The following is a 14956-nucleotide window of genomic DNA, read 5'->3' on the forward strand; positions in this document are numbered from 1 at the left end:
TATTTTCGATAACTGTGGATGGCAGTAACAATAGGGATACGCAGCTTTACCCTATTGTTGTGACATATTTCGTTAAAAAAACAAGTAGAGTCGAAAGCCGCCGCCTTTTGCCTCAGGACAATGCAACGAAAAGCGACGGGTCACAAGATTGCAAATTTGGTTCTGGACGAGATGAAGTTTCGGAATTTGCCTGTTCGAAACCTGTTGGCTGCGTGTTCGGACAATGCCAATGTCATGATCTGCAAGAAAAACTTCGTTTTTACTGTATCGAGAGAGGCTCAACTAGGTTTGATAGGGATTGGTTGCCCGTGCCAGCTCATCAACTTGACCGCCCAAAAAGTAGCTTCACGTCTTCTTGTAAAGGTTGATGAGACTTCGGTAGACATATTTTTTTACCTTGAGAAAAGCTCGAAATGGAAAGATCGACTTAAAGAGTTTCATAAAATGTTTTACGTCGAGGTCGGAAAGATGGTGAAACATTTGCCGACACGTTGGCTGTCGTTGGGAAAGTGTTTGAAGAGACTGCTCGACCAGTGGAAACCACTACTCAACTTTTTTTTATCTGAAACAAAGCAGTGCAACAAGCAGAGCTTGTTTTTGGAGTCGTACCAAATTCTGAAGACTTCCTCGCGAAGCCCCAAAAACCCTGCACTGACCCCAAAGTCTGCTACACATCTTCACATGACTGCTGCAGGCCTTGGGGAAAAAAAAAGCACCTACGGCGATGAACTCTTGCTAAAGAGTAAAGGAGCTCATTCTGGACCTCAAGCAAAAAAAACTGGGACTTCATACCAAGGATTCTGGGGAAGCCAGCCACGTGACCTGTGAGGAGCGCCTGTTTTATTATTTGTCACCAGAGCTAAACAGGGCATGCTGTCTTTTTCTCTAAAATGTTATTCCACTTTTTGAGAAGGCAAACTGCCTTCTTCAGGCACAGGCTCCTCAGATTCATATACTGAGGGGCCTCTTTAACTGCCTTTTCGAGGATCTCCTGACTAGATTTGTCTGCCCAGGTGTTGTCAAGGCATCTCATTCATTGTTGGAAGTTGACTATGGAGAACCAGAAAGGTGATGAAGACAGTCATTGGCAGCACAACCTACTCTGTGGTTGAGACACTGAGCTGCATTCAGAGAGAGCAGTTCTCTGCTGTACGTCTATACTTAATGGCAGCATGCGATTACATTTGCCACATATTCCCGCTAGAAGACGTCAATCTCAAGATGGCTAAAGTTGCACAAGTACAAGCTCTGGAAATTGCTTCATTCAACAGCGTACATAATTTTATCATGGCGTTCCCTGCTATCCTACCCCAGCACAGTGGCGAATCAAAAGAAGCAATTGACGGGCTTGAAGTCGAGTTTGCCAACTTGCAAGCACGTCAGGTTCCAGCCGACATATTGAATGAGCCAAGGAGCGACGTGCCGTGGTCGTAATTGGGAAGCGTTCGAAGTGTTGACTGATTGCTCAGGTTCCACAGAATTTCAATTGTTATGCTGGGTATTCTCTCTATTCCCACAGCATTGCTGAATGTAGGAGAATATTCAGCACTGTGAACAAAACTTGGAGTTTCGCTCATCTGTGTGTAAGAAAACACTCGAAAGTCTGCTACACGGAGAAGTTTCCGAAGCAGGCAAAGTCTGCAACAGCAATATCACTGCAAAAATAAATTGTGCCCCAGTGTAATTTTCACTCTTTACTCTCCAAGAAACGAATTTGACTTGTGCTTGTGAAAACGTCAGTAGGCTTGGCGCAAAAGGTAAATCCCCTAAAAAAGAAAGTGTTGCCGCACGCCTCCCTCCCCCCTGCCGCAGTATGTTTACGAATTTCCAAATTTTCAGGTTGGCAGGTATGCTAAAAGAGGTTGCAGGTGGTATTAAAAGTGAGGGGTGATGGGCAGTTGACACCCCGTTTCTAGTTTCTCAATTTAATCCACTGGAGACACATGTCTGCATTACAGTGGCAAGCAAATTGCCGTGGCCCTGCCATTTTCTGCACTGCAGAAAAGAATAATCTGATTGACTTCAACCATTTTTCCTTAACAATGTTGATGCAATGCTGAGTGGAGCGCTCAAAGTGAAAAGGTCAAATCTTCAGGTTGGCAAGCTAGAGAGATACTGATATATATTTATAACACTTGACATGGCGATTTATTTAGCATGCCACTGCTGTCAGGACAGTCACTTTTAAGCACAAGATTATTAATTACAATTAAAAACTGCATGAATAGTGCCCTAACATCTTAAGAAGCTGGTCAAACACTATTTCCAAGACTCAATGGCATGCTGTGCACAATGGAACTTTACGAAAACGCTAAATAAGTGGTTGCCAGCAACAACAACAAAAAAAAAGCTGCCAGAAGTTGCGTAAAAAAGAAAACTGCTCAAGCACTTCTGTGTTGTAAACAGCTACGATCATCACGTAATATGTAATATACTACATGACCAGACTGCTTAAACGCTAAATGACAGACTACAAGCAAAACTCAATAGTCGCATAAGCTTCTGACTTCAGTCGTCCTGTATTTGATAATTTGCAATAACTTTATTTTAGTAGATCAGAACAGTAATAAGACAGCAGCTTGAAAATTTTTAATAATTATTTAGCAGATGAAAGCAGTGAGAAAACATTATCACTCTGTTGCAAAGATATTTTGTTAGCTTCAAATAATAGCAAATACCAAATAGTTACTTTTTGAATACGAGTAGTTTGTGCATATTATTTTATTTATTCAAATATTGGCCCACCTCTAGTGTTTATGGCCATTGCTTTCGTGCCATTGCATTTATATTAAATTTGCTGCATATATGTCTGCCAATGACTGTGTCAATCATTTCAAAGGGCAAGTTCACATGACCAGTAAAGAAAAGGTTATGCTACCTGAATTCATTTTTGTGGCAAGCTGCATGTTTTTTGTGATTGGCTAGGTCTTTATTGCATGATAATTTTTTTGGAGAAGATGAACTGAAACAATGTTTGCAAGAAGACCAACTGAAACAACACCTAAACTTTGCAGCACAGGTGAGATGAAAGGAAGCGAAAAACTGCAACACTGTGATCGTTTCCTATGAAGGGGGGGCAAACAGATCATAAATGACTGCCCATTTGAACTTATGCAGGCAGGTTTGGTGTTGCCAAGCCAAGCCATGATGTAGTTAAGTTCATCCTGATCACCAGAAGTCTGTGGCAGATCTAGCCATGAACCACTGCTTGGTGGAAGGCACTCTCCAACGTCTGATAAAGATTCCACATCTTGTTCTTAGTGTCAGTCCCAGACTCGAGTCTAGCAGAACATTCACAAATGTTCTTGGACCCAGTCCACATCCATCGATGACTCCGAAAGCTACTCGTGAACTACTGAAATTTTTGAGGAACACTAGCATCGTTCACCAATTGTACTAGAGCTGTGTGTCCTGCTGTATGTGTGCAAGACTCGTTCTATCTTTTGTTCCTTATTTTCCTCTTTCTGTTCCCCCTTTTCCTTACCCCCATTGCAGGGCATCAAACTGGACGCTCGTCTGGTTGACCTCCTGTCTTTCCTCTTTGTTTTCTTTCCCTCTTTGTCTAGGCCTGCTCATAGAGTGTTTGCAGACTCAAACTACATTAATTTAGCTGTCGCTTGCTGTCTCCCATCACCGCAACTTGTCTTCGGTGGTCTTGTGGCCTGTCAGCCGCTCGGTATAGTTTATCTCATTCTGCGTTTGGGACCCATCTGAAACGGTTTAAACCTGCTTTCTTCCACCGCCTATGGTGCGTGCCGTTGTAGCTCCGACAAATCCTGACAGAGGCAGCTTCAAGGTTTATCATATTGCTATTTTTAAGCTGATAGAGAAAGTGAAACTGTGTTCACATAAATGAATCTTGCGGTTTCTTTTGTAGTTTTTTTTGTGCGGCCATTGGGCGGGAAAAAGAAACTTCTTACACACTCCTAGGAGGCTGGAAAGTGAAATAAACTAATAACGATGCTGCTACTGTCATAGACCTCCTGTATTTTTGAACTTTATAAGATCGCCAGATCAAATCGGCAGTGAAGTATCACTGACGCATTCCACCTTATCATTTCTCAGTAATTGTGTCTCTTTGAGCCTTCTCTTTTGGACACTGCCATAGGGATGCTTGTTCAACCGTAGATGATTTTTATGCATAAGCATGCTTTGGCAAGTACCCTGGAGAAACTGGGTCTGTCCCATAGCACTTTGCAACTGGGAAATGCGTGCGTAATTAGTCAAGACATTTCATCATTATAATAGTGTAACTGTGGACGATTGGTACTGTCATAATCAATAAAAAAGATAAAAAGAAATTAATCTGTAAAACATAGTAAATTTGAAATGAAAAAACATTGGTGATGGTGAGTTTTGAACTAGGACCCCATGCTCAGAAGCCCAGTGTCTTACCCACTAGGTTTAACACTCACTTTTCTTTAATACATGGAAAACAAAACTGAAGATATAGAGTGGACAAAGCTACGCACTCAAAACTCAGGCAAACACACACATACTTCCAACAAGTGCATCCAGTCAAGTGTAGATTCCTGTGCAGCTTGCACACTTTTTAAATAAGCAGAACTCTTGCAAAAGAAGCACCTTTAGGTTGCGGGCTTTCGGCATGATGATCACACAATTTTCATCTAAACCAAGTGCTATGAACATGTAGGGAGGACCGCCCGTAACGGTAGAAACCAAATTGTGTATGGAGTGATGTCAACGTCTTTTCGAAGAGTCTGTTGGAGAATGTAAAAAAACAAAAAAAAAACAAAGCATCCCTACAATCTATGAAACAGTGATCTATGATCTCAGCACGTGGACAGAGTTGACAATTTGATGACCACGGCACAAAGCAGCCCCTCGAATTTTACCAAGTTCTAATAGGGAGTGTTTCCAGTTGTAATTTTAAAAAATGTTTTTACTTCAGAAGATACACACATTTTTCGGACCCGCTTAACCCTTTCAGATGCCACTTTATCACGTTGATTGAAAACTTGCTTTCACCACATCTCTTACATCTTCAGAATCGTACAAAGTGTACAGCTGCATGAAAGATTAAGAATTGTCAATTCAGCGAGTTTTGTCAAGTTTACAAAATTTCGACTCCATGCAAGAACTCTCTACGTGAACAACAAATATGAGAACATATACTATTTTGTGATTTTAAGAGCTTGAAAAGCACTTATCCAGCCACTTGAAAATTATGCCTGGTGCACGACATTCTGAAAAGCAATGAAAGCCGTGTACCCGCTACATACAACATGCTGAAACAGTAAGAACACCCGGCCGTCCACCTTCCCGCTCATTTTGCTAAAGCATTCTGCACATTATTCAAAATTGCAGCACAGTTCCTATAATAAGTGTTTCAAGAAGTATGAAACACATTTTAAATACCATTACTTTCATCAGTGCTTTTGCTATTGATGCACTCTGCTGCTGTGCACAATTGTGTAGACAGCGTCTCAAAGGGTTAAGTACATCCTGATGAGGTCGGCTTAAATAAGGTGCACAATACAAAGGATCCGAGAAAATCGAGTACACCAGTGCCAAAGAAATTGTTTTTCCACTCGCAGTGAACATGTACTCCAGGCGGAATCTTGACTTTCAAGAAATGTGAGAACGACCTCCTTGAGAAAGCCCCAAGCAGCCTGTGGGAGATCTTTGGCATTTAATGACACTACTACATTAGGAAGATTAATGATGTAATCGGAGTTGCAACATTTCATGAAAAAAAGCGGATAGTCACGGTCTCAAAAGAAAAACGGGCAAGAAACAATTTGCCTGACGAAGAGATAACCAATCCTAGAGCTCTACATTCAAGGGGGATTGTTGCGCCACGTCGATTCACAACTCGAACTTCAAATAAATGTTGCAGATATGCGATGCAGTGCCTGAATGCGAATTCGTTAGTGGTGCAGTACTTGCAGCACATAAGACTGGGATCTAAGAACATGTTGCACACTTCAGCACGTCTGAATATTGACGAATTCTGCCCTTGCCATGAATTCACTTTAGGTTGAATTTTTCCAACTTCTCCCAACTAATGAGTGTTGCTACTTCTATACCGTGGGAGCGGTACACCTAAATGGTACACATCTTTTTCCACTGAATGCCTGCATAATCTTATGGCATTGTGGCCCATAATTTAAACCAAAAGCCTGAGCTTTTTTTCAAAGTTAATGCTTGCACCAGAAGCCGCATGAAAATCTCTTGTAATTGCAAGAGCAGTGTTTGCACTTTCTTTATCAGTACCAAAAAATGCCGCATCGTCTGCATATGCAAGAACACAAATCTCATTAGTCGGAAATTTAAACCCTTGGAAATTTTGTTCTTTCAGAATGCTCATACAAAGTGGCTTGGAATACAAGCAGAACAGAAGCAGTGACAAAGGGCATCCTTGTCTTATTGATGATAAAAGTCTAATTGGATCGTAGAACCCGCCGTGGTTGCTCAGTGGCTATGGTGTTGGGCTGCTGAGCACGAGGTCGCAGGATCGAATCCCGGCCACGGCAGCCGCATTTCGATGGGGGCGAAATGTGAAAACACCCGTGTGCTTAGATTTAGGTGCACGTTAAAGAACCCCAGGTGGTCAAAATTTCCGGAGTCCTCCACTACGGCGTGCCTCATAATCAGAAAGTGGTTTTGGCACGTAAAACCCCAAATATTATTATTATTATTATGGATCGTAGAGAGAACCATTCATTATCAGCCTCGTTGAGCCATTAGCATAAAATATTCCGACACCTCTAAGGAGCAGGGATCCAATATTTACATGCGCTAGTACAGCAAACAGGAACGAGTGATTCACCCTGTCGAACGTGTTAGCCAGATCTAGCTGTACCATTGCTACCTGCCAAATCCCCTCAGCTACATACTTTAACATCGATCTCGCAACATGAATGTCGGTCTGAATGAACCGGTTCCTGATGCCACAAGTTTGATGGTCACCGACCACATATCTTATTACAACTTGCAAACGGTTTGCTAATGCCTCCGCAAACATCTTAAAATCGACGTAGCATAAGGAAATAGGCTGGTATCCGTCCACTTTTTGCAATTTAGTCTCATCATCGCTTTTGGCTAAGAGGACAGTGTGCCCTTCGTACATTGTAGCAAGTAGGTACCCTACTTCCGAGGCCTCGCTGTACACCTGAAGTAATAATAAAAGGGAACGAAAACGGTAATAAAATTCAGCAGTAAGGCCATCCGGTTCGGGCATCTTGCGTTTTGCTAACGAATCTATGCATGCAGTTACCTCATCGATATGAATGTTTTCATTTGTATAATCATAATCATCTTGATTTAACTAGGGTAGCAACGATACAGATTTGATGGCAGCGTCTGTATCCAATGGCTTATGGCCTCGAAATAGGTTTTGATAATGTTTGAAAGACGCTTTACTTATTGAAGGTTGGCTCATTAACATTGATTCCACCATACTCTACATCTAGTATTTGTTTAGACAGCGTGTGTCAGTGCTCATCACCTAGGGACCTACTGCAAAGCAGTTCTTTCCAAAAACACTGCTCTCGCGCGTGCACTAGTACACTTCTGTATTTTTCTGTGCCTTCGTACTATGAATATCATCAATATATTGACCCGGATGTAGACGTTGAAGCTCATGAAATTCACTCAGAAGTCTATACAATGCTTTGTAATTATTCTTTTTTTCAAAAGCATTAGGAAGCATTCACGCAAAAGTAATTGGTCATTAAACTTCCAGAACTCCCAGCACATATGCCGACTTTGGTACCGACGGCTACCAAACGATGCTGAGATTAAATGGTCGCTGGGCTTAACACCCACGCTTGCAAAAGATGAATATATCTGAACCGTATGAATATATTGTACCGGTGCTACAAAACAGATGTCACGATCAAAGAAAACGAAACGAAATGGAGCCCGTTGGCTCTATAAGAAAATTATGGTGCCATATCGCACCATTAAGTGTGGTCTGGCACCTATACAAGTCCGGTCTGGCACCTCCCCTCTGTGTCCTCCTACCTGCCAGGAACTTGCAAACATTGACCACTTTCTACTAGCATGTCGTCGATTTGGAAATAGGATGAAGAACTTTGGAATTTTCATTCTAAAAATTTTTTCTTTAACTACTCAAAATTGTTATCTTTGGGGCTTCTTCATTGGGCTTTAGCCACAGGAGCATCTGCATGGGTATTTGAAACTACCTCTGTGACACAAAAAAGGTTACCATGTTAATTCTCGAAATGATTAATTTAATAGTTCATTAAATATTAAATCGCTGATTATGCTCGAAATTATTCTATCACCACACAAAAAAGAAACCCACCAGATTTGCTGTTTATGTATTATGACATTTATTTTTACTTCTCTATCTGCCAGGTTTCCTAATGTTTCCTAATTATCATAAATGTTATACCTCACCCTGATTTCGTTTTTTGCTTAGATTTTTCTCTCCTCCCCTTCCCTTTAGCCTTGAACCGCTGGCTTCTTGGCCAATCCCCCGTAGTGGGTAATCGCCACAAGTGAGGAACAAGCAAGAAAGCAAGCAAGCCTGCGCAGAGCGTCGCGACGGAAGGAACAAGAAAGCAGGCAAGAAGCGCCGATATGCAGGAAACGATAGGTCACTACCAACTGCCCTCTACGGGGCAGGCGGTCTCGTCATCTTCGGCTCAGCGTGGTAACCTCGTACCGCTTCTACGGCGTCCGCCTCCTCCGACCAGCGACAGTGGCCGGCTGCGAAGCGGTTCTTCGCAGCCGTCCGCTGCACCGGCCATGCTCCTTATACGGCCCGTTCAGTTGTCGCGCTCCTCCGCGATGATGGCCGTGAACAAACTGCCGCCGGACAGAGTGGTCCGGACGGCTGTCCTCCAGCTGGCCAACCCGACGCGCGAGCCTTTCTTCCGAGCAGAAGGGAACCAGCTGCCGCCTTTGGCCGATGCCTTCTTCCCGTCGGACGAAGAAGGGTCGCAGGTACGCACACGAAGTTCATAAGAGTGGCCTGTTGGACGTGTCGGTACGTGCTACTACGGGAAGGAAACCAGAAAAATAGCACGAGGGAGACAAAGGAACAGGAAGTATACCTTCCGGTCCCTTTGCGCCTTGCTTACACATGTTATTTCCGCCTCCTCCCCTGTGATCAGCCGAACGGGATCACTGCTATATTTGGTTCCATTCGCGGCCATTTTATGCTTGCAGGGCGAGTGGGGACAACAGTCAGGTGGCCGCGGCAAAGCGAAAGGCCTTAGCTGGCTGCAGTGGTTGCTGGCCAACCTGCTTATCCTGCTTGTGGCGGCCACCGTGGTTTTGGCCGTTTTCGGACAGCGCATGTTCGCCGCCTCCGGGGGCCAAGCGGCGGTGAGAACCACTGCGGGATTCGTGTTGCGGCCAGACGCCGGCCTCCGGAAGCCGCCGCCCTTCGCCCCGCCTCCGCCGACGCACCGCGAAGGGGAGGACGCTGGTCGCAAGCGGAACCTGCCGCCTATACTGAGCGGCGGATCTACGCGACGAAGGACCATCCACAGTTTCAAGAAAGTCACCAGGAGCCGCAAAGGAACATCGACCTCGGCTGAACTGGCTAAGAGGGCGACCGATGACTGACATGGTCCGCAGTATATCGAGACACTGGGATACATCACGAGCTGTACCTGCCGTGGTGATTGTCCTCGAGCAGGTTGCAGTTATGTAAACGTTTTGCAGAGTTCAAGAACGCAGCAGTTTCCCAGACGATTAGGCGGCAGCTCAGCCGTGTGTGTACGCTTGCGCTGACCTGTTCTTCATATCCGTGAGACCTGCGCGCTCTCTCTCTTCCCTTCTGCCACACCCTTTGTGTTTAGGCACTTGTGTGAATGCTACCATATTATTAAAGAAATAAAAAAAAATGTTCGCTGAGCTCTTCCTGGTACATTTATGTTCAATAAAAACTTTTTTTATGAAAGCAGCAGGTTTTTGAACGAAGAGTTATATAGAAATTTGTACTGACTTCATCGGTACGGTGTCCGTGTAATGTGCCGGTATAGAAGCGAGGCAACAGAAAGCCCCTGCATATTCTACAGACGAGGATCGACAATTTTATGAGTCGTTCAATAACATATGTCTAAAAAAAGACTTCCAGTGAGCCGGAATATGGCGAGTTATAGCAGCACTTGTACACTCTGTTCTCGTTTTATGGACGCAACGTGTTAGAAATATCATTGCGATAGTGAAACAAAAATCTAGTTTCTTAAGTTAAAGGTTAACTAAACGTTCGTTTTTGAAGGGAATGCTCAGGCGAACAGCCTTTTTGCGTTCACAACTTTCGGAGGCAAACCGCTTCTTGCATAAGGTATTGCACTCGGATAAGTGTGAACCAACGCAGGTTCCCCGGCGCGTAAATCAATTTCTCGAAGTACACGTACACCGTTGATCACTTATGAAGTCTGGCCACGAAGCATGTCGTACGGCGTTCTGTACGTGGATTGAGTTTATCAGCCTTTTTTTTCCTGGATGTAAAAAAAAAGGACTCGCGACGCCGCTCGCGTGTGGCAGGTTCTAGCCTCTTATGAAGAGCGAATCCACCACGAGGCGTTGCACTAATGCACCCGAACTGCTGAAAAACAAAACACAACTTGAACGATCTAGAGATAGCTTTTCCAGCGCAAGAAACGACACTGACGACGAAGCAGCTCACACAGGCATGCGGCGTCCGTCTGTGCTGCTTCTGTCCGTGCATGCGGCGTCACGGACATAAAAAACACGCAACTTGGTCTTTCGACGTCACCGTTGTGTCCATGTGACGTCAATTGAAGTCCATGTCTCCGACAGTGGTTGAATTCTCGAAACAGGGTCTGCTGTCCCTGTTTATCCCCGTTATGCCGTTGTCCGTATACCACTTCCCTATCCTCTGCGTCACTCGCACCTTACGATGGAGGAGGACAGTACTTTATTTTAACGCCACTGGGTGTAGACTTGATATGCCGTGCGGCATTTGCAAGTTGACAACCGCTTGCCCTAACCACTGAGCTGTCGATAATTTATTCTACTTTCTTTCATGGTACTTATTACAATGAGTAAAATGGTGCATAGATAGGAACTTTCTAAATATTGCTAGCGCCAGATGATCATAACAGGAAAGCTAGCAGTTCGTACTAAGAGAACTAACCTTAACAAATTGAAGCAACACTGTATCACATTGAAAACTAGAACAGAGACGCTGAACATCTAATGGAAAATGGAAAGCAATCTGGTTGGCAATCATTTTAATTTTAAATAAAGATGTCATTTTGTTCTGAGAAGTTCTCCAAAGAAGGTTGCAGAGAGAGTTAAAAATTCTCGCAGCATCCCATATCTTGTTCCACCGTATGATGACTTACTGTTTGACGCGTTTTTTACTTATGGGGCAGTCTAGTTTGTGGAAAATTCGCACGCAGAATTGAACTGCGGGAACAATAGTTTCCTCAGAAGACCTTCACTCATTTAGATCAAAAGCGTGGCAATTTGGGCGAGTTGGTATGTCATGACTTTTTTAATCTTGTAGCATAGCTCAGAAAAAGCAAACCAAGTCTCTTTCTGAGCTGCGCTGCAAGCCTAAAAAAAAACTAATTTCGATGATTATGCAGTTGAGCTATCAGCAACATTCGCGCTTGGAAATTTGTGCGGGGTTTCGTGCGTCACGCAGACACCAAGAGCGGCGGCGCTCTCCTATAGCATTTCGTAATACACGGACACTAGTATTTCGGAGGCTAAAGCAGGCAATATGCTGTGGTGGACAACTACTTTGTTGTGCGCACCGCAACGAAGTCGTTCTTGAGGAGGTGGCGGTGTCCGATGTTACCTGCTGCTTTCGCAGAGGATAAATGGAAGGCTATCGGGAGTCGCTAAAGTCTTCTGATTTTTACTGCTAAGTCCCCAGCATGCAAATGCCGTTGTCACGGCATATATGCACACGCACAGTAAGGAAATTACCAACAGCTCGGAAACACGCCTATCCACTTCAGAATTCCGTCCTTTAGGCTCGAAGCTCTGTAGGTGCTCTAATGCGGATTGTATGGGAAAGACGTGACGTACTTACTAGTACGGCACCTCATACGTGAAAGCGCTTCACTCGTACAGTGTCTGTCGTGTACTCGTCCTTTTTCGCGCTCTGTGGGTTCTGAAACCAACGTACTCGGGTTGCTGTACTACTGCTTTGTCTGCAGTGGCTGGTATACCGAAGTTTACCCATGGCTTGCAGAGTTCGGCTGTCAAGGCAACCGATGTCATGTGGTGTTCATCGAGGTCCATGTCTAAAGATTCGTGAGGCCTCGCATTATCACACGTGGACGGGCAGAATGCGCATGATAACGACGAGTATTGAGCTGTATATTTTTCCACCTTTAATTTCTTTCACAGCAGGGACTGTTGAAAGTTTCCAGGTGATGGCGATAATCCTTTGCCGTCGGACGCTCTTCTTGACAGGAACTGCGAGAGGGGCGTGTACGAGATAATGTGCTATTAGCTGTAACGTTTAATGTGAAAAACGAAAGCGAAACTACACCTTATATTTCTATATTTGACAATGAAGTTATTATTCATAATGTCACAATTTGAGCAACATATATGGACTCACATAAAAAAGTTAAGAGAGTTATCCTATGTCTCAGCGTTATCCGCATTCACCGGCGCCGATCAGTAAGATAGTAATGTGACCACCGAGGCAATGAACAATGACGGATGGCACTTGCTGAAGCCCAATTTTGTGAATACGAAGCGGAATTATATGGGTGAAATTAAAGCAATACATAGCCCCCTTTTACAGGAATGACATACGTTCCTAGAAAAAAAAAAAAAAAGAGTTCGTTACAGCAAAATTGAGCTGACGTTATTTCCGCTCAGGAATGTCTTGTGCACTCACATTCCGCATAGAATGCGCCTATATGTTGCAAATGTGCAGAAACTGCGCTTATAGAAGGCTAACTTGGCAGTCAGCGCTGTGGTTTGGTGTGTACATGTGGCGATCGCCACGCGTACACACCTGTATGAACCGAGATGACAAAGCACAACCGAAAGTGACTGCAATGAGAAACTAAAAGAGCAAATGGGCGCTATATAATTCTGCACAGAAGAGATACTCGCTTGATACGGACACCGGAATCCGGAATGCTGGTAGCGTGGAAGACAGCTCAGGGATAACACCGCACGAGAGAAGGAAGGACACAATGTGTTGCTTGTGTACTGTATGTTCCTTCTTATCTCGCTAACGCTGGCCTGTTGTGTCCTTTTCTCTCGTACGGTGTTTTCCTTGCGCGGATTTCCTCGATGTCACCATGCCAATTTGCCCAACTTACCACCCTTGAAGACACGGTATTGGTTGGTTAAGAGAAATAATGCAAGCAAATGAAACAAATTCTGCATACACGCAACAAACTGGCAGGAAACCATAATCTGTTTACAAATGCTATTGTAAACCTTTGCTGAATTAAAGTGTGCTACTTGTAACTAGCGTTCAACCCTTACGGGAAATATTTTTTTTGTCACAGGCATAAGGCTGTATTTCTGATTTCTGCACACAAATGAACTCACAGTGATGGTTGAGTTGGCGAAGGACATACGACGCCATTCCTTTCTGACGCACGGAGTCTGCGACAGCGCTTTGCGAAGAGTTGCAAGAACCTTTTGAGAAGATAAGGGTAAAAACTCGTAATGAATTCACATGTGTGAGAAAGCTCCTGGGCTACGTTTCACGCATATTTACTTAGTTTTCCTTTATGGCATCGAAAGTCGAGCAAATAAATAAATAAATAAATAAAGAAGCGGAAAATGAAAAAAAAAAATATTAGTAGGCGTTCATGAGGTTAAGTATCCCAATTGCAATACATGAAACCGGCTCAATGAGGACCATTTATACATAAGGAAGACATACAAATTAAGTTAGAAATATGTCACGAGATTATGCAGCAAGTTCATTTCTGCACTAAAAGGTGCGTTGAAAGGTGTATCCTAATATTCTCTTTACACTTCGAGACTTCAACGGGTTATGCGAAAATCAAAACTTGCTATCTCTGCATGACTAAGTTTGTGGAACGGCGCAAGGTACGTCAAGGCACATGACCTGAAACAGGCCGTTGCGATAATATCTTGTTCATAAGCATACTTTATGCAATTTCTGCTACTTCAATAACACCAAGAAGGGCTTTATGAGATCTATATCATATAAAATTAATATCGCGAAAGCGTCTCTGGAGTGACAAATGTTATGCGAACACCGAAAGCTCTGCACGCAATGTACTTTAGCGATCTTATAGTTGACGTTGCCTGCGAGAGAGCGAGAAAGAGCGAGAAGAATAGAATCGCATTACTGCCACCTTTGCCTTCTGTACAAATCACAGTCGCGGCAAGAACTGTTTTCTACAGACACCGAGTAACGATTATATCTTGATTTTTCATGCCGTCTGTATATGCTAATATGGGCTGTGCTATATGTTTCATCTTGATGTCGCGTTTAGAGCAATGCACGGGCCCGGGCCTGGGCCTGCTGCATTCGGAAATGGGCCGGGCTGGGGCTTGAAGCCACGAGCCCGTTCACTGATGAGCCTATAGGTCGGACCTTTGAACACACGTGGACACTGTAATTGATCGAACGTATTCTATGCAAAGCTAAAGAGACAAATTAGAAAAAGAAACTGGCTATAAATTACCTTAGCAAACAAAAGAGAAAAGAGTTGTAATTCTTTTTGTTTGATTTCCTGTGTAAAAAACGAGTTCCTAAATATTTTTGTTGCCTTGGTGATAAAACACCCAAGCTTTGTTCTCGCGAAAGAAAAAGGTACACTACTAAATGCTTTTGATACTGCCTGGCTGTTACCGCCTTTTGAAGTTACTCTATTTCATCGCTCTCGATACGAACGTGTTACTGAAATTTTGTCGTTTCACCACTTCTTTATTTATTGTACCACATTGACTAGTGCTTTATGATAATCACAGTGCGCATAGATATCTTCCGCCTTAACAATATTCGCAGTGTCCTCCATGAACA

At 43.7% G+C, this 14956-nt stretch overlaps 3 protein-coding genes across 6 annotated transcripts in view; 2 read left to right on the plus strand and 1 right to left on the minus strand.

Moving 5' to 3' along the window:
* LOC142572852 (uncharacterized) overlaps positions 1-8552 on the plus strand; it is a 51015-nt gene extending 42463 nt beyond the window's left edge. Inside the window, exon 5 of one of the 2 annotated variants that reach the window (XM_075682255.1) lies at positions 8438-8552. In XM_075682255.1, the coding sequence (XP_075538370.1) occupies positions 8438-8480 (43 nt within the window). In that variant the 3' untranslated portion in view covers positions 8481-8552. Of the gene's footprint in view, positions 1-7708; positions 7810-8437 lie in introns of those variants that run through there. The other variant, XM_075682254.1, reaches the window with a different exon arrangement.
* A 19-nt stretch (positions 8553-8571) lies between these two features.
* On the plus strand, positions 8572-9860 carry LOC142572853 (uncharacterized). Its single transcript, XM_075682256.1, has 2 exons — positions 8572-8937; positions 9163-9860. Exons 1-2 carry the CDS (start codon positions 8572-8574, stop codon positions 9562-9564), a joined length of 768 nt encoding a protein of 255 aa, XP_075538371.1. The 3' UTR covers positions 9565-9860.
* A 2451-nt stretch (positions 9861-12311) lies between these two features.
* The window catches only part of LOC142572854 (calcitonin gene-related peptide type 1 receptor-like), a 55707-nt gene continuing 53062 nt past the window's right edge, over positions 12312-14956 (minus strand). For all 3 annotated transcript variants that reach the window (XM_075682259.1, XM_075682257.1, XM_075682258.1), the window contains 2 exons: positions 13504-13593; positions 12312-12402 (listed from right to left, as the gene is read on the minus strand). In XM_075682259.1, coding sequence (XP_075538374.1) covers positions 12328-12402; positions 13504-13593 — 165 coding nt within the window. In that variant the 3' untranslated portion in view covers positions 12312-12327. The remainder of the gene's footprint in view (positions 12403-13503; positions 13594-14956) is intronic.

Source organism: Dermacentor variabilis, chromosome 2 (genome assembly GCF_050947875.1).
Source record: "Dermacentor variabilis isolate Ectoservices chromosome 2, ASM5094787v1, whole genome shotgun sequence".
Taxonomy (NCBI): domain Eukaryota; kingdom Metazoa; phylum Arthropoda; class Arachnida; order Ixodida; family Ixodidae; genus Dermacentor; species Dermacentor variabilis.